Source organism: Leopardus geoffroyi, chromosome B1, assembly GCF_018350155.1.
Source record: "Leopardus geoffroyi isolate Oge1 chromosome B1, O.geoffroyi_Oge1_pat1.0, whole genome shotgun sequence".
NCBI lineage: Eukaryota > Metazoa > Chordata > Mammalia > Carnivora > Felidae > Leopardus > Leopardus geoffroyi.
The window spans coordinates 141,631,391-141,652,975 of NC_059327.1; the positions used below are offsets into that span (position 1 = coordinate 141,631,391).

The 21,585-nt window shown below is 40.4% G+C and overlaps 1 protein-coding gene across 1 annotated transcript in view; it reads right to left on the reverse strand.

Moving 5' to 3' along the window:
- FRAS1 (Fraser extracellular matrix complex subunit 1) overlaps window positions 1-21,585 on the reverse strand; it is a 431,004-nt gene that overhangs the window by 144,972 nt on the left and 264,447 nt on the right. Inside the window, exons 23-28 of the mRNA XM_045473641.1 lie at window positions 17,260-17,406; window positions 12,562-12,702; window positions 11,510-11,650; window positions 9,839-9,976; window positions 6,595-6,865; window positions 2,814-2,898 (exon numbers count right to left, since the gene is read on the reverse strand). Coding sequence (XP_045329597.1) covers window positions 2,814-2,898; window positions 6,595-6,865; window positions 9,839-9,976; window positions 11,510-11,650; window positions 12,562-12,702; window positions 17,260-17,406 — 923 coding nt within the window. The remainder of the gene's footprint in view (window positions 1-2,813; window positions 2,899-6,594; window positions 6,866-9,838; window positions 9,977-11,509; window positions 11,651-12,561; window positions 12,703-17,259; window positions 17,407-21,585) is intronic.

Here is a 21,585-nt window from a genome sequence, read left to right on the forward strand (position 1 = left end):
TAGAAGTCTCTGCTATCTTGATTCACACTATATCCCCTGCATTATAGCTGAGATCAGCCCAGAGTCAGGGAACCCAACCAGTTGCCTGCTTCCAAAAGAGAATAGTAAGAGATATGGAATTTTTGCACCTGTGTTGGGAGTTGAGCACTTTACTCTGGGCCACACTGCAGTATGCTGACTTTGGCTACAGTACTTCTGATTCTGAGTTCATGCAATTTCTGGCCCTGGCCAGTAGTTGTTTTATTTTTTGTTTTTTATTTTTTTAATTTTATTTTTTTAATTTACATCCAAATTAGTCAGCATATAGTGCAACAATGATTTCAGGAGTAGATTCCTTAATGCCCCTTACCCATTTAGCCCATCCCTGCTCCCACAACCCCTCCAGTAACCCTCTGTTTGTTCTCCTTATTTAAGGGTCTCTTATGTTTTGTCCCCCTCCCTGATTTTATATTATTTTTGCTTCCCTTCCCTTGTGTTCATCTGTTCTATGTCTTAAAGTCTTCGTATGAGTGAAGTCATATGATATTTGTCTTTCTCTAATTTCACTTAGCATAATACACTCTAGTTCCATCCACATACAGTACTTTTTAACGCCATCTCATCCATATCTTGAAGGGCCCACCCCAACTCAGCTTATAAAGCCTGATAAGATCACAGTCTCAGTAAAGCAACCACCTGGTTAATTCACATGGCAAATTTTAATATGTTTTTCTTAGGATTATCAGGTTTCCTCTCACCAACTTGAGTAAGCAAATAAAATATCCTTTCATAAAGATAAAAGTTAATGAACCACAACAGAAAGAAATAACAAAACAAAACAAAAAAAAATGGAGGCCAGAAGCCAAAGAAAACATGATCTTAGTTTTTTATATTGTTTGAAGTTGAACCATCTAGGACTATTCTCAGCACATTGCCTTCTTTAATCCAAATGGCTTCCTTTTAAAACTACCCCTCCTGGCCTCCTGGAAACTTTAATATCTATTAAAGTAATGTCTAACTAAGATGTCATTATAATAATCACATAGTAGGAAGCTAGATGACAGCTACTCCTCAGATATCCCCAGTGAGAATGCAAAAGTTGTGATTTTACATACATGGGAATGAATGGCCCCTTGGGTTCTGAAAAAGGCGAGGTCAAAAGGTGATGTCAACATCCATAAATGGAAAAGATCAAATTAACTTACATGAGAAAATCTCAGGGAGGCTCAAGACCATATTGAAATATCACAGGAATGTAAAGGAACAAAAAGAAGCTAAAACTCATTTCTAAAATTCCATCTTAAAAAAGTTAAAATGAAAAAAGTTTCTCATATAATAAATAAAATTTAAAAATGCTGTCACTATCTACTCACCTGATTTGGAGAAGACAAAAATCGGAACTGTGGGAACCCACCATCTCAGATGGGAAAGTCACTTGCCAATACCTACCCTACGTCTCTAATTCACCTAATTAGAAGCAACTATATTAACACAAATAAAAAGAACAAAACTTCTGAGCTTAAGTACTGAGAAACATCTAAGTCAGACAGTCCTAATGTGGCCCTCTGGTCCATATTTAGAGATCACATGTTTTGGTTTTAATTAAAACAAAATTCATACTCTTAGCCCAGCAGTGAGGTCAATTTAACTTTGGATCAATTTCTAATCATTCCTCAACTGTCACCTATGAAGTAAGAATGCTATCAAGAAATGCTGAGCTGGCCTATGAACACCATTTGGGAGCCACTTGTGGGTTATGTCTATTATCATCCACAATCCATGGTCTTTTCATTTTTGCACCCAAAATTAAAAATACACACATACACACACACACACACTGAAATTATACACACACACACACACACACACACACACACACACACACATATATATGTCAGTTTGAAAACAATGATCTCATGTCCTTCCTTGAATCACGACTAACACTCTACTGAGATCTGGATATTGCAGTAGTCTTGGTTCCCCATGCTGATATCATACTAGCTTGCAGTTCACAGCTTAAGACTATATCTATCTACCTACTCTCTGCCCATTTCAGCTGTTCAATCCCTCAAGCTCAGTTACTCAGAGCATCTACCACTACGTGTATTCTGGACACATAACTGCAAGTTGACAAAGATGAGTGAGGAGAACAGAAGAGCCATCACACTGAGTTTTATAGCATCTACCATGATTTCTTCAAGACTTCTGTTTGGCTGATGACCACACTGGCACCTCATTTAAGTAGATCCTTAATAAGATGCTGTACCTACTGCAAACTGACTAAAACGCAATCCAGCTATATGAAAGGCAAAAGTGTCTGAACATAATTTTATATCTCTGAGAGAAATATTTAGGCAAAACAAACTCACTTACCTAAGATTAAGAAAGTCTTAACAACTGGAACGGTTTCAAATTATTTTGAGGGGCTGAGATCAGATTCAGTATAGTAACGTAAGGCACTATAAAGTAGTGGTCTGGAGCCAGATTTTCTGGGTACAAATCTTGGCTCTTTGTTAGCTATATTCCCATAGACAAGTTACTTAACCTCCCTGTGACTTTAGATTCCTATCGGTAAACTGGGGATAACAACACCTCACAGGGCTGTTATGATTAAACGAAAAACACTACAAAGGGTTCTATCGAATGTATTAGCAGTTAGTTGTTGTTGCTGTTGTTCTTACCCACAAGTACTAAGAGTTACTCCAGTGTTATTTCATGGGAAAAGTGAAACAAGACTGATTTAGCTCATATTTGCTAAAACTTGATTTAGCCTTGATTCGTGCATCAGAATTAGTAGGCACATGCAATTATTAATTGTGTGGCATTGTTATTACCTGTGTTGAAAATGCTTGTATGTTGATCAGCTGTGGCTCAGAGAAGAACTGCTGGTCACTAATTTTCAGGGAAAAGTAACCTTTCCTAAAAGAAGTGCCCAAGAAAGGAATGAGAAAATGCAGTCATTAGTCTCGAGCAAAACAAAGAATAAAAATATTTTCAGGTTATGTGCATGTAAGAATTAGGATCAAACCACTACAGTGATATAATATTCATCCTGTAAATAAAAATAACCAGGTGAAGATGAATATAGGGCCATACAGGTAAAACTACTGGGTATTCCTTGATCTCAAAATAACAATTACATAAACTTTTTATTTTAGATTTCTCTAAAATAAATATATACATAGTTGAAAAATCAGTTGTTAGCCCAAGACAGGCTAGTAATATAGTGACGGCTAATGGTTAAATTGGAGAATGCAAAGGAACTTATCATAGTCCCTGATTAGCTCTCAATGATTCCCTCTTCCCTGCAGACCCTCTCTCCAACCTGTTCTCAAATCATGTGAGTGGGCCCGTGTGAAGGATTTTGCAATGTTTGTATTACATGACTCTATCTACCTGCCTCCCCCACTCCAGCCACACACATACACATTCAATGTGGACTGGACCAAGTAAAGATGGCTGATTATTCTCTGGAAATTTGCAACTGGCCTGAGAGCTCCCATTTGACTATGCAGAAGCCATCGTCTACCAAGCCTGCCTGTAGGAAGGAGATAAATTAAGCCTTGGAGCAAAGATCCACAGAGACAAGAGGAAGAATTGAGTCCTGCTTTCCATTCCCAGTTCTAGCTTCTAGGCTCACCCTGGAAGCCCAGTTGCCCTTGTTGTGTTAAAGAGCCGAGCCATGCCTGCAATGTTATAACAAGCCTTACAATTTTGCTGAATCTAGTTCAAGCTAACTTTCATTACCTACAACGAAACAGTACTAATTAATGAAACAAAATAAGGTTGATTCTTTGCTGTGGTTTTTACTTCCTGTAAGAGTGTTGTTCCAGCAGCTTCAGAGACAACTGATAGGTAAGGTAGGAGTTACCCACTTTCAAAGCCAAACCAAGCACAGAACTCATGGGAGGCTGGTAAGATATGTGATTAATGCACTATGGGCGGTTTTGAATTCTGGTTGACTATAGGGACCATTATTTTAAAGGTTCTTCAAAAGGTATTTTTGAAATTAACTACTGAAACATGAAATAATGTGGATGGATCTCAAAAGCATTATGGCAAAAACCAGAAACATACTGTATGACTCCATTCACATGACATTTCAGAAAAGGCAAAACTGTAAGAGTAACAAACAGATTAGTGGTTGCTAGGGACTGGCAGGAAGGGAGTAACAGCAAAAAGGAGATTTTCAGGGGGGAGGGGGTGACGAAACTGTTTTCATCTTGATTGCAGTTGTAGTCTTGAGACTGTAAGAATATATGCATTAGTTGATACTCCTAGAACAGTACACTTTAAGATGGGGAATTTTGTTGAACCCAAATTATACCTCAATAAACCTGATTTGTTTTTAAAGAAGTAAATCTTGTCTTCCCTCCTGTTTCATCCTCCCCTTGAAGTTCCATCCCATTTAAATCCTGTCCCTCTTCACTCCCAGCTCCAAACTTCCAGAGAAAGCAAATGATGGAAGCAACAGAAAGAAGGAGGCAGTTGTGGTTACTCCCAATGTACTGGGGAAAAATGACTTTTTGGTAGCACCGAGGTCCCAATAACTGCTTAGGATCCCAGAATGCCAACTTGCCATGGCCACTATGGCCATATTTGTAGGTTGTCTTGTACTCCACAGGAGCATTCTGACCCCAAAGGAATCCAGTCCTAAAGAATCATGGTCAGATTTTCATGAGGAAAAAAACAAAATCATAAACCTATGTGGCAAGTTGCCCCTTTTGTTTTTGTATCACTCCACAACTTATAGAATTTCCTTTTTTTCATGAATTACTACCAATCTTGTTTTGCTATTCTCTCATTCTTTCTTTCATTTAAATTTTTAGATGAAGAAAATCCAATGCTAAAATGGGTACACCAAGAATAAAAACAGTGCTGCAAGAATTCCCTGAAAAATAGTTGCCATTCTTTGTCCCATTTAGGGCTGCAGAGCTGACTCTGGAAGAAAACAGGTGATGATAGATTGAAGAGGTGGAATACACATGAGGGTTGACTTTGGTTGTCTGGGGAGCTTTATGAACTTTACTCACTTTTCACAAGACATTCAAAGGCAAAACACTACAGGTAGGGACGTTGTGTGTGTGCGCGTGTACACACGTGCGTGCCTCTGTGTGTGTGTGATGCAAACAATTAAGAACTACACTTAAAGCAAAATGAATGCAGGACATGGTGTATAAATCTGAAGAGTGAGTCTATGGCATCAGATACCTGAGTCTGAAGCCCCACCCTTGTAGCAGTACTTCTCTATACGATGATCATTTGCCCCTTGACGATGGAAGTGTGCCCATTATTCCTAGTATTATTAGGAAGGCAGAAATCAGTGACTAAAGGCATGGGTTGTGGAGTCGGGGAACCAGCTATTGATTGGAGACTTGGCTTTGATTATACTCTCGAGGACTGTTTCCCTATCTGTAGACGGGGAACATAAATATACATAGTTTACACGAAGTGTTTAACACAATGCCTGCATCAAAGTCAGCACTCAGTAAATATTAGTTATTCTTATTCCATTGAGATGGTCTTCTGAGGTTCTGGCTTTGAAATAGAATAGAGAAAGGGCCATTTGCTTTTCTCCCCACCTATCTCCTAACCAAAACCTTAAAATAATAATAAAAAAAATCTCTAGTGTTGACAGTAGAAAATATTCACTGTGAATATTTCGGTTCATTTTTTTTTTCAACGTTTATTTATTTTTGGGACAGAGAGAGACAGAGCATGAACGGGGAAGGGGCAGAGAGAGAGGGAGACACAGAATCGGAAACAGGCTCCAGGCTCTGAGCCATCAGCCCAGAGCCCGACGCGGGGCTCGAACTCACGGACTGCGAGATCGTGACCTGGCTGAAGTCGGACGCTTAACCGACTGCGCCACCCAGGCGCCCCTCGGTTCATTTTTAACATATACAGTCTACTCTGAATTATCTGCACTAATGAAGCAGAGCAGGATGAAGGATAATCCACGAGGCTAATCTTTGGGGTGCATTCTCTGATTTCTGTTTAGCAGATTTACTCTGCTAATTATATGACTCTATTTTCTTGGGTTAATGTTAACATTCAATTGCATTCCTGAAGCATATGTCAGCTGGGGTGAGGAAGACAGCCAGAAGTGTGCTAGGAATCAGAGGAAAACTAGATCAGGCTTAAAAATTAACCACAATTAATCCCATAAAGTGGATAATAAAAAGTTGTGACTCTTAGCTTCCTTCCAACTCTGAAATTCCAGGAACCATATAACACTTTTAAAAGTATGTGCTCCATCTTCTAGTCACTCCTCACTCCCAGTATATTACCTTAATGTTGAAGAAGCAGCTGTAGCAATCTGGGTAGATAACCAGTTTTGTTTCTGCTGGGCCAAAAAACTGGGTAATTGTACTAGGAACTTTCCTGTCACATCAGAGAATTACCCATAATTATGTGATAAAATGAAAACGCCTCTAACAGAAGCACACTCTCTGAGCAATTACAGTGAAATGATGACAGGCAGCTGAAAGCGATGGCGTTTGTGGAGTATCGATCTTCCCCAGAAGAGAGGGGATAGCTATTGAGAAGCGGGGGCGGGGGCGCAAAGCACCGATGGAAAGGATGCAGGAGGAAAACAACAGAACACTGAGTCACCTGGGTTTTTCTTTGCTGTGCACAAAACGAACTTTTTTCTCATTCACATCTTTCCAGCTAAAATGGCCAGCCTTGTCGAGCTGAACCTCTTTTCCGTTCCTTGAGAGCACTAGCTGACCATTGGTGGGAGTGCTCACAACATGGAACTGGAGGTCTTCCACCCTGCCATCCTGATCTTGGACATTCAGAAGGGGAAAATCCAGTGGCTTCATGGAACCAATTGCAAGGGTGAGAGAGCCATTCACATGAAGACTAGGCGTGTGTATTTTGCCTGGAAAACATATGAACCCAAAGGTCATACTTGGTACATTCACTGATAAAGTTATTTATCTATTTATTTTTAAAATTTTTCCTCTACTGTTTATTTTTAAGAGCGAGAGAGAGAGAGAGAGAGAGAGCGAGAGAGTGAGAGTTTGAGCAGGGGAGGGGCAGAGAGAGAGAGGGAGACACAGAATCTGAAGCAGGCTCTGGGCTCTGAGCTGTTAGCACAGAGCCCAATGTGGGGCTCAAACTCATGAACCATGAGATCATGACCTGAGCTGAAGCTGGACGTCCAACCGACTGAGTCACCCAGGTACCCCAAGGTTTTTTTATTTTTTAATAAATAGATTTGTAATGTTCATTCAGAAATGAGACTCTAGGCTATTGTAGACCATAAGCCTCCTTCTAATCCAGTGGTTCTTACCCCAGGATACATATGAAAATAACATAAAATCTCAATGTTAAACATAAACTTCTAGAAAATATAGGAGAAAATCTTTGTGAGCTTAAATTAGGCAATGCTTTCTTGGATATGACACAAAAAGTACAAGTGACAAAAGAAAAAAAAAGATAAATTGGACCAAAGTCCTTCAAAGGACACCAGTAAGGAAGTAAACAAGTCAATTGATAGAATGGGAGAAAATGTTTGCAAATTATATATCTGAAAAAGGACATGTATCTGAAATATATACATCTTACAACTCAATAAAAGACAAGTAACCCAGTTTAAAAATAGGCAAAGAATTTGAATCGCCATTTTTCAAAAGCAGATATACAAAAGGCCAATAAACACATGAAAAGGTGCTCAATGTCATTCATTCGTCGTCAGGAAAATGCAAATCAAAGCCACAATGTGATACCACTTCATACCCACTATAAAGGACAATAAAAAGTGTTCCTGAGGATGTGGATGAATTGAAAATCTCATACATTGCTGGTAGGAATGTAAAATGGTTCAGTTTGGTAGTTCCTCACCAGTAATTCTACTCTTAGGCATATACCCAAGAGAACTGAACACATATGTCACATAAAAACTTGTACCTGAACGTTCATAGCAGTGTTATACATAATAACCCAAAAGTGGAAAGAACCCAAATGTCCATCAATTGGTGACTGAATAAATAAATTGTGGTATATCCATACAATGGAATATTATTAAACAACAAAAAGGGATGATGTACTGACACATCTTCCAATATAGAGAAACCTTGAAAATATTATTGCCAAGTGAAAAAAGCCAGACGTAAAAAGCCACATATTGTACAATTCCATTTATGTGAAATGTCTAGAATAGTTAAACCCACAGAGACAGAAAGTAGATCAAAGGCTGCCAAGAACTGGGGCAAGGGAGCACTAGACAGAGACTGCTAACAGTTACTGGATTTCTTTTTAGGATGAATAAAATGTCCTGGTATTACATAATGGTGTAATGAACACCATTTCAGTACACCACTGAACTGTGTACTTTAAAAGGTGAATTCTATGGTATGTGAATTATATGTCAATAATAACAACAAAGAATCATACAGGGATCTTTTAAAACAGTACCAATACTTGAGCTCCACCATCAGAGATTCTGACTTAAATGTTCTGGGGTGGGAACCTTAGTGATTTTACAAGCTCCCCAGGCAATCCTAATGGACTTCTAGGTTTGAGAGCCACAGTTATAACCTAACTCATCCATCCCATCTGGCCTTCAGACCCATTAAGGGTAAGAAAAGAAGTAAGTGTCTGATACCATTTGCTAGAACAGTACCAGTTAATCTATAATGAAGTATGATTATAAGTGGCTTATATTCAGAATTCATGTAAAGTATATACACTTTGTTTTAAAAATGTCCCATCTTTATCCATTCTTCCACTGATGGACAATAAATTATATTTTAAAAATAAGTAAAATAAAATAATATAAAATAAAATAAAATTTTCCCATCTTTGTCCATAGGAAACATCTGATGGATGAATATCCAATCATGATGATAATTGCATCCTGTCTCTTGCAAGCTGTTTTGCCTGGACTTTAATTATTAGTGTTTCCTTCTGCAAGTAGGTCAGACAGGACAGTTTGGGAATGGCAAGTTTCAAGGGAACTACTTCTACTGTAAGATTACTCTAATGAAAGTGGAATTCGTTTTCACAAGCTGACTTGTACCATGTCCCAAGAGAAGTAGGCTGACTCTCAAGTACTTGGGGTTTCCAGAAAGGTCCCAATAAAATAAGCCAAATATATCTTTTTCCCATGGGAAGTCTTAGTATCTTCAGAGGTCAGAAATTTAGAGACGGAAAATATGATTGACTATGGGTATTAAAATATGCCTCATGTTATTGATAAAGGACACTCAAAAGCTGAGGAATGCTCAACTATTATATAATCCTTAAACTTCATTTATCTATAAAACTTTGGGGCTCCAATTTAAGACTAAATGTAAATTTGCTTCTCTTTTGTTGTAAGGTGAAGTATCCATTGATGTGTTGGATAAAACTAGCTCCACTCCTTTAATATCACCTTCTTTTTTTTTTTTTTTTAAGTTTATTTATTTGAGAGAGACAGAGACAGTGTGAGCAGGAGAGGGGCAGAGACAGAGGGAGAGAGAGAATCCCAAGCAGGCTCTGCACTGCCAGCACAGAGCCCAATGTGGAGCTGGAACACACAAAACTCTGAGATCATGACCTGAGCCGAAACCGAGAGTCGGACACTTAACTGACTGAGCCACCCAGGAACCCCACTGTGTCACAGTTTTCTGCCAAATTTCTGATCTGATAGTTGGTACTTTCATGGCACACACTATTTCTTTTTCCCAAAGATCTTAGAAATTGCGTTTCCACAATGCCTATGTCCTATAGATAGTCCCTTACTTCTTAGCATTCCCAGAATGAGAATCCTGTATTTTGTATCACATGAGCCAACTGTATCTGCAGACTCAGCCTTTGCATAGAGAAATGACAGGTTAATACACCAGACCATCAGATGGGAAGCACTTACCAGTGCACGTTTCATTAGAGTGGGCAGAGAAGCCAGGAATGCAGTTGGAAACACAAAGGCCACTCTTCAAAAAGAACCCATGGTCACAGAGGTGACACCGGTCCCTGCCGCTGCACTGTAAGCATGCTCGAGGGCAGGCTGTCAAGGAAAGGACACACTAAGTGAGGCACGTGAAAGGCACAGACACTCAGCTAGGGCCACCAGTGACAGAGAAATAAAGAGTGATAGCACATGACTCCCAACTACAGCAAAAAGGAATCTCCTCTAGAATCTCACAAGGAACCCATCTACCCTCTGAAGGAAAGTGAACACAGAACATCACTTTCACTTTATGCACTGTGATGTGAAAATGTTGCACATAAGTGGATTGTTTACACAGTTGACCATATTGACTTGTAAGGGAGGTGGTTTATGGTGCCTAAGAGCATAGGCCCTTGCTGGGTTCCATTCCTCCTCTACCACTTACCGGCTGTCCACTTCAGGCAAGTTCCTTTAACCATCTGTGGTGTGATTTTCTTGTCTTAAAAATGGGATAGAAATAACACCTAATGCAAATAACTGTTGGGAGGATTACATGTTTTATTATGTGAAGAGACTAGACTTTTGTGTGCCTAGGACTCAGCTATACTACTAATACCACTACTATTCTATTATTATTGTTGTTGTTGTTGCTGTTGTTATTGTTATTGTTTTACTATTTTAAATGCATGGGGAAAATAAGCTCTTTAAAGGACCATAGGATTATTTCCTTGGGTCAAGTCAATAAACTACAAATCGAGCGTTTACTCCCAAGTTTTTCTGCTTCCTTAGTGGAGATTTTATTATAGAGAGGTGGTATAGTATAGTGTAAAGGGCTCTGGACTGGCATCAGAAAACTTGGGTTTAATATCTGATTTTATGTTGCTTGGCCATTCTCTCTCTTGCTTAAGCCATTCTCTCTCTCTCTCTCTCTCTCTCTCTCTCTCTCTCTGTTCTTTTTTTTTTTTTTTTTTTTGCTTATAAAACAGGATTCATAGTGTCTGCCATATTTCACCACCAAGTCATTGTGGGTATTAAACAAGCTCATGCAGACAGAGGAATCTGGTGAAAGGTAAAATGCCATGCGAGGGGAATGGCATCATTCTTACAGGCCAGATATTCTTCAAAGTGGGGTATATGGTACCAAGTTTTAAAGGAAATGATGAAAACAAACTGAGGAAACTCTCTTTGAGTTTAACTTTAGTGAGATCAAAAGGTTCAGTGTGTCTCACTAAATCGTCCTCACAAACCCTCTTCTTCAAGGGTATTGTGCCAATATCAAGGTCAGCGGTAATTCAGTCTATACACTGAAGATTCTGTGCCCATATCAACAGGGGTAATCCACTCTTAGTGGATACCTCACCTTAGTTCAATATAAGCCTTATATTCCATAAAATATTGACTTCATTTCCATAAAGACCTTTAGGGACAATATTGATTTGTGCAAGAGAATTATTGGCCTGCACTTCTATATTCGATTTAACCAGCAATTGGCAGATGTGCAGGGGAAGCCATCAATTACTTAGGCCGAGCTCCCTGGGTTTTCATTCTGCTTTGAATTCAAATTGTCCTTGGTTACCTGAGAATCAGCGCACCTGATTTACTTGCGGCCCTCACTTTTCTCCAGAGAACTCAGCACAGTCTCCAAGTTACCTGCGCATTGGCGATTGGCGTGATCTGCAAAGTACCCCTTCTCACATTCCTGGACACACTGGGCTTCTAACAGGAAAAATGGCTCTTCACAGCGAGTGCACTCGTGGGGACCTTGGCATTGGAGACAGTGATTGCTACACCCTGAAGGACAAAAGTCAAATCAACAGAATTGTGTATGGCTTTCCAAGGGGCTCCTAGCCCTTGTGGGGAGGCAGCATGAGATGCCAAACAGTTAGATGACCCAGTGTGTTGGACGAAGCAGAAGATGAGGAGTCAGGAACCAGGCTTCTGGTTGTTACTGCTCTACTTACCAGGGGGATGATTTAGGATCAGAGATTACATTCTCTGAGCCTCGATGCTCTCTCCCATTAAATGGGAGTGGACATATCGTCCTACCCAGCTCGCTGGGCAAAGACAGAAGTAAATAACAGAAAACACTGGGCAAACTTAGAAACTACACATATTAGCCATTATCATTATTAACTAGTCCATGGCTTTCTTGCCTGAAGTGTCCGTCTTTCCTGACTCACCCAATTATCAGAGTCTCCCAAGAATGATCCCAGTAGTACTGTCTGTGCACTTTGCGGGAGTTGTTCAGAGTCAGAAGGTTTTGTGGTGTTAAATCAAGACCCAATGGGGTGGGGTTCAGAGGAAGGTGGTGGTGAGACATCTGGTACATTCAGGGCTTCAGGGGGCTGACGTGTGAGCACAGGCCTTCCATGTGCTCAAATGACCAGAGTACACACACCTCTGCATCTAGAGGACAGGACTGTTCAATGTTTCAGGAAATCCACACCTTATACCTGTTTGCGTGGCCATATACCCCCAAGATTCCCATACTGACCTCAAATTTTAGCAAATATCGTGTCTGGACATGGGGGAAGGAGAGAGGGGGCATTTTGACTATAACAGAGAAAAACTCTTAGGAAAGAAACCAGAAATTAAATACAAAGCCAGAAAGGAAACTAGCCACAGACTGCTTGTCAGAACAGTAAAAACCAGAGGAGGCTGAAGCCTGGCTTCAGCACAGAGCAGGGGCTCCAGACACTTACTCCTGCAGAAGCCCACATCCCTGTAGAAGGATGGTGAGCACTGCTCCACGCAGGCCCCGTCCTGGAGAACGTAGCCATCCATGCACTGTAGGCAGTCGGTCCTCAGAGGCCCAGAGCACGCGTTGCAACTCCAATCACACTCTAGGAAGGAAGCCCATGTTAGGTCACCTTCGTCTGTCCACCTTCAGTCCCAGCAACTAATTTGTGAGGACGCTGCTGGCAGCCGCAAGGGTAAAGTGAGGACAACATAAAAGATGTCAGATAAGTGAGCCCTAACGAGGTTTCTGCTTGTAGTAGCCGGAACGCCTCTCTGACGTTTAGTATTTCCTAATTATGTTGGACACGGGCATGTACAAGGATCACTCCATGCTTGTGCACAGGCTGCTTGTCAGTAGGGCTGCCAAGGAGCCAGATCAACTTAATCTTATTCCATAGCCCCAGAGTTCTTTATTCCTGTGCCATGGTGTCTTCATGCAAAGCCAGCTACAGGAAGTGGGCAATCTGTCTCTGCAAATCTAATCCAGACCTCCTCCAAATGCTCAATAGGTAAAGTGATGTCAGAGACTCAGCTAAGAATGCATCTGCTGCCTCCACTGACGCTGGCTGCCTGGCTTCCTGCCTCTCAAAAATCAGGTGTTGACCCACCCAACAGAGAGAACCACTGATGTTAGAATTAAATGGGGCACAAAGGAACAGTCCAGAAAGAAGAGGCTTACAGAAATCACAGAAGATCTCCCTAGCAGTAGAGCTGACTCATTAACATGTTCTTTGCTCAGTAAGCACCTATGGAATGCAGAGCACTAAAAGATGGGTAGAAAAAGTGGGTAGACTCTGACTTCAAGGAGTTAATATGCTCATGGGTTCCAACCTTGGAATTGCACCCATGGGATCCAGAATGATTGTTACAAATACAGATTATCAGGCCCAACATCAGAACTATTCAGTTAGTCTCAAGAACTGAGGCAAAAGAAAACATGTTGGGGCCACTATTGTTTTTGTTCTTATGATTATTATAGTTGTTGTTATAGTTGCTGTGGGTTTTTTAAATGTTTATTTATTATTTTTGAGAGAGAGAGAGAGAGAGAACGAGCAGGGGAGGGGCAGAGAGAGAGGGAGACACAGAATCTGAAGCAGGCTTCAGGCTCAGTGCTGTCAGCACAGAGCCCAATGAGGGGCTTGAACTCACGAACTGTGAGGTCATGGCTTGAGCCAAAGTTGGATGCTTAACCGACTGAGCCACCCAAGTGCCCCATAGTTGTTGTGGTTTTTAAAGGCCCAGGCAACTCTGATGCAGCTAGAAAACTCATGCCTGAGAGCCAAAGTTCTAGCTGGCAAACTAAGTCCTTCATGCATGGAAGATGGGACAAGATAGATTAAGTACTTGGGTTTTGAAGACACGCAAGTCTCCATTTAAGCCATGGCTTAGATACTGTTCATCCACATGTCTTACACATCTTCCTTAAGTTATTTGAGCCTCAGTTTCCCTATCTGTAAGACAGAGGCAAGAATAGTACCTATTTCATAAGGCTATTGCATAGAGTATATGAAAGAATGAATGCAAAGGAGTTAGCACAGTGCCTGGCACAGAGTAACAGCTTAATAAATGTTTGCTGCTGAACTGTTTTTCTTGGAGAGCATTCTCCACTCAGGACATCCTCACTCCACCACCCCTCCCAGCTGAGAACTGAGGAAACTTCTCATTAGTCACCTTTCTCTCTTTCTTGATGCAACATTTCTAAGGCCCAAAGAAGCAGGTAAATGTGTAAGACAGTGCACGTGCTTCCAAGATTTCTAAAGTTAATCCCGCTCATTTATTTGGCTGAATCAGTCCTGAGGGAAAATGACTAAAGCAGAGCCTTGAAAACTGCCAGCAAAGTTATGAAATCATTTACAACATGGAGGATTCGTGATAATCTTGTATTTCACCACGTACTGACAACCACTGTTTAGAAGGGAAAAACCAGAAAAGCTTCTGTGGTCTTGAGCACCAGAGACCACCTAAGTTGACTACAAAGAGAATTCCTTGGAATAGAGAGTGTGCAATTTTGCAAAGCTTTAAAACATACCAGCATATGTGATAGATGTTTGGCCTCTCTACCTGAGACCCAGCTAAGAGATGGGAGACATGTAGAATGGATGAATGGGGAAGGGAAATGGAATAGAAGGAAAATCCAGCCTTTACCTCTGTTCTTTTCCTTGCTGACCACTGCCATTCAAAGAGCAAAAGCCCCAAGAATTCTAACTACTGACAGAACAAGGAAAAGGGTACTCGGTTTTTGAAACTGCCCCCTTATAAACTCCTCGAGCACAGGACTATGCCTTTACTCATTTCAGTCTGTTAGACAGAGATGAACAAATAAGATACAACCCTTGTCTTCATTAAGCATAGAGTCTAGCAATCTAGAGTTGTAAATGCAAGTGGCTCCAGGTCCCAGGAAGGTCATGTAAATCTATGAACCAGGCCTGGTGTGACAGGATAGGGAGGGTTGGAGACTGTGGTGATCTGAAGATGCAACAGGACAAGACCTACTCATCTGTGACCAACTGCTGCATTATGGAAACACACACCCAGGGTGGCCAGATCATCTGGCTTTTTCAAAAGAGACAGGAAATCTCAATCTTTGTATGCGATTCTTCTACATGTTAAAACGCATTAATGAGGGGCGCCTGGGTGGCTCAGTCAGTTCAGCAACCGACTCTTGATTTCGGTTCAGGTCATGATCTCACAGGTTGTGGGACTGAGCCTCATGTTGGGCTCTGCACTGGGTGTGGAACCTGCTTGGGATTCTCAGTCTCTCTTTGCCCCTCCCCCACTCGTCCTCTCTAAAATAAAAATTTAAAAAGTACATAAAATATAAAATGCATTAGTTAAAAAATTTAAAACACTAGAACATTAGGTGGACCAAAAATAACCCTGTCTTAGACCAACTACAACCTGAGGGTTTCCAGTGTGCCACCTTTCGTCTAATTACCAAAACCCTGCACAATAGTTGGCACACAGTAGGTGCTCAAAAATATTTTCTTGCACCTAGATGCTTAGTCGGTTAAGGTTCCAACTATGGCTCAGGTCATGATCTCACTGTTCATGAGTTTGAGCCCTGTGTCAGGTTCTGTGCGGACAGCTCAGAGACTAGAGCCAGCTTCGGATTCTGTGTCTTCCTCACTCTCTGCCTCCCCCCGCTCTCTCTCTCTCTCCCTCTCAAAAATAAATAAACATTAGGGCCACCTGGGTGGCTCAGTCCGTTAAGCGTCTGACTTCAGCTCAGGTCAGGATCTTGCAGTTCATGAGTTTGAGCCCCACATCAGGCTCTATGCTGACAGTTCAGAGCCTAGAGTCTGCTTCAGATTCTGTGTCTCCTGGATGGAGAACCATCTATCATGCTAATGGCCACCAAAAGAAAACTGGAGTGGCCATACTTATATCAGACAACCTAGATTTTAAAATAAAGACTGTAACAAGAGATGAAGAAGGACATTATATCATAATTAAGGGGTCTATCCACCAAGAAGACCTAACAATTGTAAACGTCTATGCCCCCAACATGAAAGCGCCCCAATATATAAATGAATTAATCACATACAGAAACTCATTGATAATAATACCATAATAGTAGGGGACTTCAACACCCTACTTACAGCAATTGGCAGATCATCTAAACAGAAAATCAACAAGGAAACCAATGGCTTTGAATGACACGCTGGACCAGATGGACTTAACAGATATATTCAGAACATTTGATCCTTAAGTAGCAGAATACACATTCTTCTTGAGTGCACATGGAATATTCTCCTAGATCACATACTGGGACACAAAACAGCCCTCAACAAGTACAAAAAGGTTGAGATCATACCATGCATATTTTTAGATCACAATGCTATGAAACTCGAAATCAGCTACAAGGAAAAAATTGGAAAAACGACAAATACCTGGAGACTAATGAACATCCTACTACAGATTCTGTGTGTGTGTCTCTCTCTCTGCCCCTCCCCTGCTCAGGCTCTGTCTCTCTCTCTCTTTCAAAAACAAATAAACAATAAAAAATAAACAGGGGCGCCTGGGTTGCTCAGCCAGTTAAGCGTCCGATCGCAGCTCAGGTCATAATCTCATGGTTTGTGAGTTCGAGCCCCATGTCAGGCTCTGTGCTGACAGCTTGAAGCCTGGAGCCTGCTTTGGATTCTGTGTCTTCCTCACTCTCTGCCCTTCCCCCGCTCATGCTCTGTCTCTCTCTGTCTCTCAAAAATAAATAAATGTTAAAAAAAATTAAAAAATAAACAAACATTAAAAAATATTTTCTTGATTAATAAATTACATACTGGGGTGACTAGGTGGTGTAGTCAGTTAAGCGGCCAACTCTTAATCTCAGGTCATGATCTCATGGTTTGTGAGTTCGAGCCCCACATCTGGCTCTGCACTGACGGTGCAGAACCTGCTTGGGATTGTCTCTCTCCCCCTTGCTCTCTGCCCCTTCCCTGATCATGCTCTCTGTCTCAAAATAAATAAACTTTAAAAAACAAAAAATAAATTACATACAAAGAAAAAATTACATACATACATTCATAATATATGATGACTTCTTGCTATCACCAGAGAAAGTCTAAACATATGACAGTATTTTCCCAGTGTGGGGGAGCAGACATTTACAGTAAAGGGAGCTCACTGAGTAAAAGAATCAATGCATAGTTCAGGAAGAGCTTTACCTCTGCATATCTTGGTGGAGAAGTCAAGATAGTACTGTGGGGCACAGCTCTCATACTGACATTCCCCAAAGAGCAGGACCTTGTTTGGATCTCGGCAGGAGGTACAGCCAGCCTGTGAATCACAGCTTCTACAATGTGTGCTGCATGCTGAGCAGATAGGGAAAGAAAATGACCAGATCATTACAATTGCAAATACTGAAGCACTGATCAAACCTAGACAGATGTTACAAAGGAGCAAAGCACTGCTCCAACCTGTTCTTTAATTATGGCTCATAACCCTCCCCTGTGATCAACAGAAAAGAAAATGTTCTTATTTTCCAGAGAAGATAAATTATAAACCCAGAGAAGGTAAATTATAAACCCAAGAATTGAAATCCCACATCCAACTTGCACTGTGATGTAGCCACAGAACTTATATTTACTCCAGGATCTCTGGAATAATAGTCGAGAGGTGTTTAAACCTTACTTCTTAAGGAATCAAGCCCCCTGTAGTTCATGATGTGGACTCAGATTTTTGAATGATGCCAAGATAAAAATTAGGTATCAACTTTATTGGGAAGCTCAGGAAATCCCATATTTTAAGTCACAAAGGACTTCAAGGAGGCCTGGCTTACTGATTCACCCATTTGTAATTCTCAGCAGCTACTGAATTCAAGCATTCAGGGATGATCCCCAAATGTGGTCATGCTTCCATCTTCCCTAACTTAACAACTGGCATTTCTCCATCTCCTCAGTTGTCCATGCTATAAACCTTGGAGGCTATCTTGACACCCCCCTTTCTCTCATTCCTAATCCACTCACTCACTGAATCCTATTTATTCAAAGTTTTCTATGTGATTCTCAGAACTTTTTGTTTTTCTCCATATCCCCATGTACCAATACATCTAAGCCATCACTATCTCCCACCAGACAACTGTCATAGTCTCCTAATTGGTTTCCCCTTACTAAGTTTGACCCCCTTGCATTCTATTGTCCATGTCCCCATAAGAGTGATTTTTTTTTTTTTTAATCTATACTGCTCAGGTTTCAGAGGACACTTTCATCTATAAACTTGTATCTTTCTTCAAACCTGGAAAGTTTCCAGCCATCATTTCTGCAAATATTGCTTCTCCATTATTGTCTCCATTCTTTCTACCTAGATATCTTAATACACACACTTGAATCCTCTCAATATAATCTCTAAGTCTCTTGTCTTTAACCCTTATGCATTCTTCAGTGACTTCTTCAAGAAGGCCTTCCTTGACTCTCTAATCTAAAGCAAGTCTCCCTGTCACTGCTCTTATAGCAGCCCAGACATTTCATTCATGCCATACATAATAATTTTCATTTAAGTGATTATTTATCTTCTGCATCCTTTAAGCTATAAGCTTCATGAAAGCAAAGACCAGATTTGTTTTGTTCCTTCCAATAGTGCCCAGTACCTAGCCGGTCATCCCTCATATTGTGGGTGTTCGATAAACATATGCACATAAATGAAAGAAGCCAGATATTGTTAATTATATACATTCAAGCATTAGTATCTCAGCCTCATTCTGAAATTTTCTCTAAGTACCTGTCAGAGGAAAAATCTAGAGAATGATCATGTGAGTTTTAGATCTAGAGAATATCAAAGTGTGTGGCACAGTGCAGGAAGATTACCTCCTGGTAAAAATAAAAAAGAAGTCCTCTTGTTTCACATATGAGAAATGTCATTGATATAAAATATTCATTAGAATATGTAGATTGGTAATTAAAGGTCCTAGAAAAATTCTAGACTGGATTTTCAAGCAGATGGTTTGAGAATAATTAGAAATAAATATTTTAATTTTTGGAAACTTATATGAAATTAAACTGCCATTTCTTTTTTTTTTTTAATTTGGGTAGAATTTTTACACATGATGTATCTTAATTTTGGCAAACGGTTTGACAAAAATCTCAATGATAAGCCTGTGAATACAAAAATTAAGGGAGGGCTAGTAGTTTTAGGTGGATTTGAAGATGGTTGAAATACATACTAAAAAGTTATCAGTAAATCTTTGCAATTAGTAAAATGTCTTTAGTAGAATATTATGATGAAGTCTTAATTTTTTACTCGATCAATATTTTTATTAATAACTTTAATAAAAACAAAGAAATGCTAATGATATTTAAATATGCCACATACGCCTAATAGTCACATTTTGCCAGAACAACTCAAACTCAGTTTTAGCTAGTTAAAGCAATAAACTAAAAGGAATCAGATGAAATAAGCAAAACTGTAGGTCCTACATTTATTGCCTTTAACCAATTGCACAAATAAAGGAAACAGGAGGCCTGTTTAGACAGTAGTTCCTATAAAAAATTATCTAAGAATTTTAGTTGGTTAAAAGCTTATGAAAGGTATGATATGGTGACTAAAGAAACCAACTCAATCTTAAACTGCAGAGCCTTGATATGACCTAAAGGTTAGCTGGACCCCCCTGCTTGGCATAGAGCTGCAAAATGAAGCCCAAATGCCACTTCCCCAGCTTAGAGTTACAGGACAATGCCCTGTCCTGATAGCTGAGAGCGTCTTGTGATTTACTTCCTCAAGCACCGATATATCTTCTTATTCTTGAATCCTTCTATGCAGGCCTTCATACTGGCTTCCAAAAGAAATGGATTTGTGCGTTTTGAAATGCTAGAAGACTATATGGAGATTTGGAGGGATGCAGCAATATCACACCGAGGATCAGGGAGCTTCCACCATGTCTATCTGAACCTTTCTTCCTCTTTCACTGAACCCCTCATCTCTTACCAAGGCAACGCACAAATGACCTTGTCCTACTCAGAGCAGTTCTGCACATACCAAAGCCCCTTGGGTTTTCAGCTTCCGTCTCCAAAAGAATGTGGGTAAGGAGCATTTTCTCCATCTTAGGATATTCAGACCACACATGGTATTAGTCATGTTGGTGTGGTCACATCTGGAGTCCCTGGTGCTGCTCTCTGAGGTCCGGGACCCCAGAAAGTGCCAAGAGGACAGTGAAGATGGTGGTAGGTGGACCAGTGAGGGAAGCAGAAATGTACTTTAACGATCACTCATCAAGGAGGAAGGGACCTCACAGCTCAGGAAGTCCACCCTCCTTGTTAAACAGGCTTGCCTTCTACCTCAGCTCTGAGAGAGGGTCATCCACTGCTGCTCCAATACTCTATTGGCTCCAGTTTTGCCAGAGCAGCAAAGTGCAAGTGGGAAATGACAGTTAATTTCAAACTTTGGAAGGCAATAATGTGAATGGGGAAGGGGACTTATTCTGTACCGCTCCAGAGGGGAGCATTGGAGGGCCGATGAGAAAGAACAGTCGGACAATGAAACAACTATCACCCCCTGCAATGGACCTGGTGTCCTTCCTCATCGGTAGAAGTCTGTGAGGGGGAGTGACACAGAATCTCTGCAGTGGGTGCAAGGTTGCCTCTGGCCACCCTGGAGTTCTCCTCCTCACCTCTAAAGTGCTACAGTTTCAAGTACTAAGAGCCTCATTTATCATCTTTTTTTTAAAGTTCCTGCCTCAACTGATTATCCTTGAATATAGAGCTCAGTATATAATTTCTAAACATTTCTATAACCAAAATCCAGACAGTTCTCCAGCTCTTACTTTCTTCTATTAATGCCTCCCCTTAATACCGGTTATATTTCCTTAAAAGCCCTTCACTGCACAATTTCTAAAATTGTCAGGCCTATAATTGTCTACAATGATGAGCATTAGACGGGAACACTGTTGATTTTTTTTTTTACATGCTAGAAACTCAAATATCCCAACTTAAGGGCATGCTTCATTCAATCTTTGAAAGAATGAACCTTAAGCTTTAGCAAAGGACTAAAGCTGGGAGGTTCTTGATTTAACCGAAATAGTCTATGAAATCCTATTTACATGGTAGCACAGAAAATGTATTTGTGCGGAAATCACCTTGCACCAAGGAAAAAGCTTCTCAGAAAGAAACATTTTGATGCAATGGTCTTTTTTTTTTTTTTTTTTTTTTGTCATCCAAAGATTCTATTTTTTTCTTTTGAACTTTTATTTCTGTGATTCCACTTCTGTGAAGAGCCTCATCAATCTCAGTCACCATTTCTCCACCAACAGTCTCTTGCTCTTGAACAGAACATGCAAGTATTTCATTCGTGTCTCTTGTGTTAGAGAATCTGTAGATACTGGTAGACAGTTGATATATACTGAGCAAAGTTTTTGTTATAAAAGCAAAGAAATTTTTCATGAGTCTGAAAAGGGTGTTTATCTCTGGTACCTCAACAGATGATGCAAAATGGTGAGTCCCACATAAATTCATTTCAAATGCAAATCCTTGCAAGCATCTCAGTAAACTAATAGTAGTAAC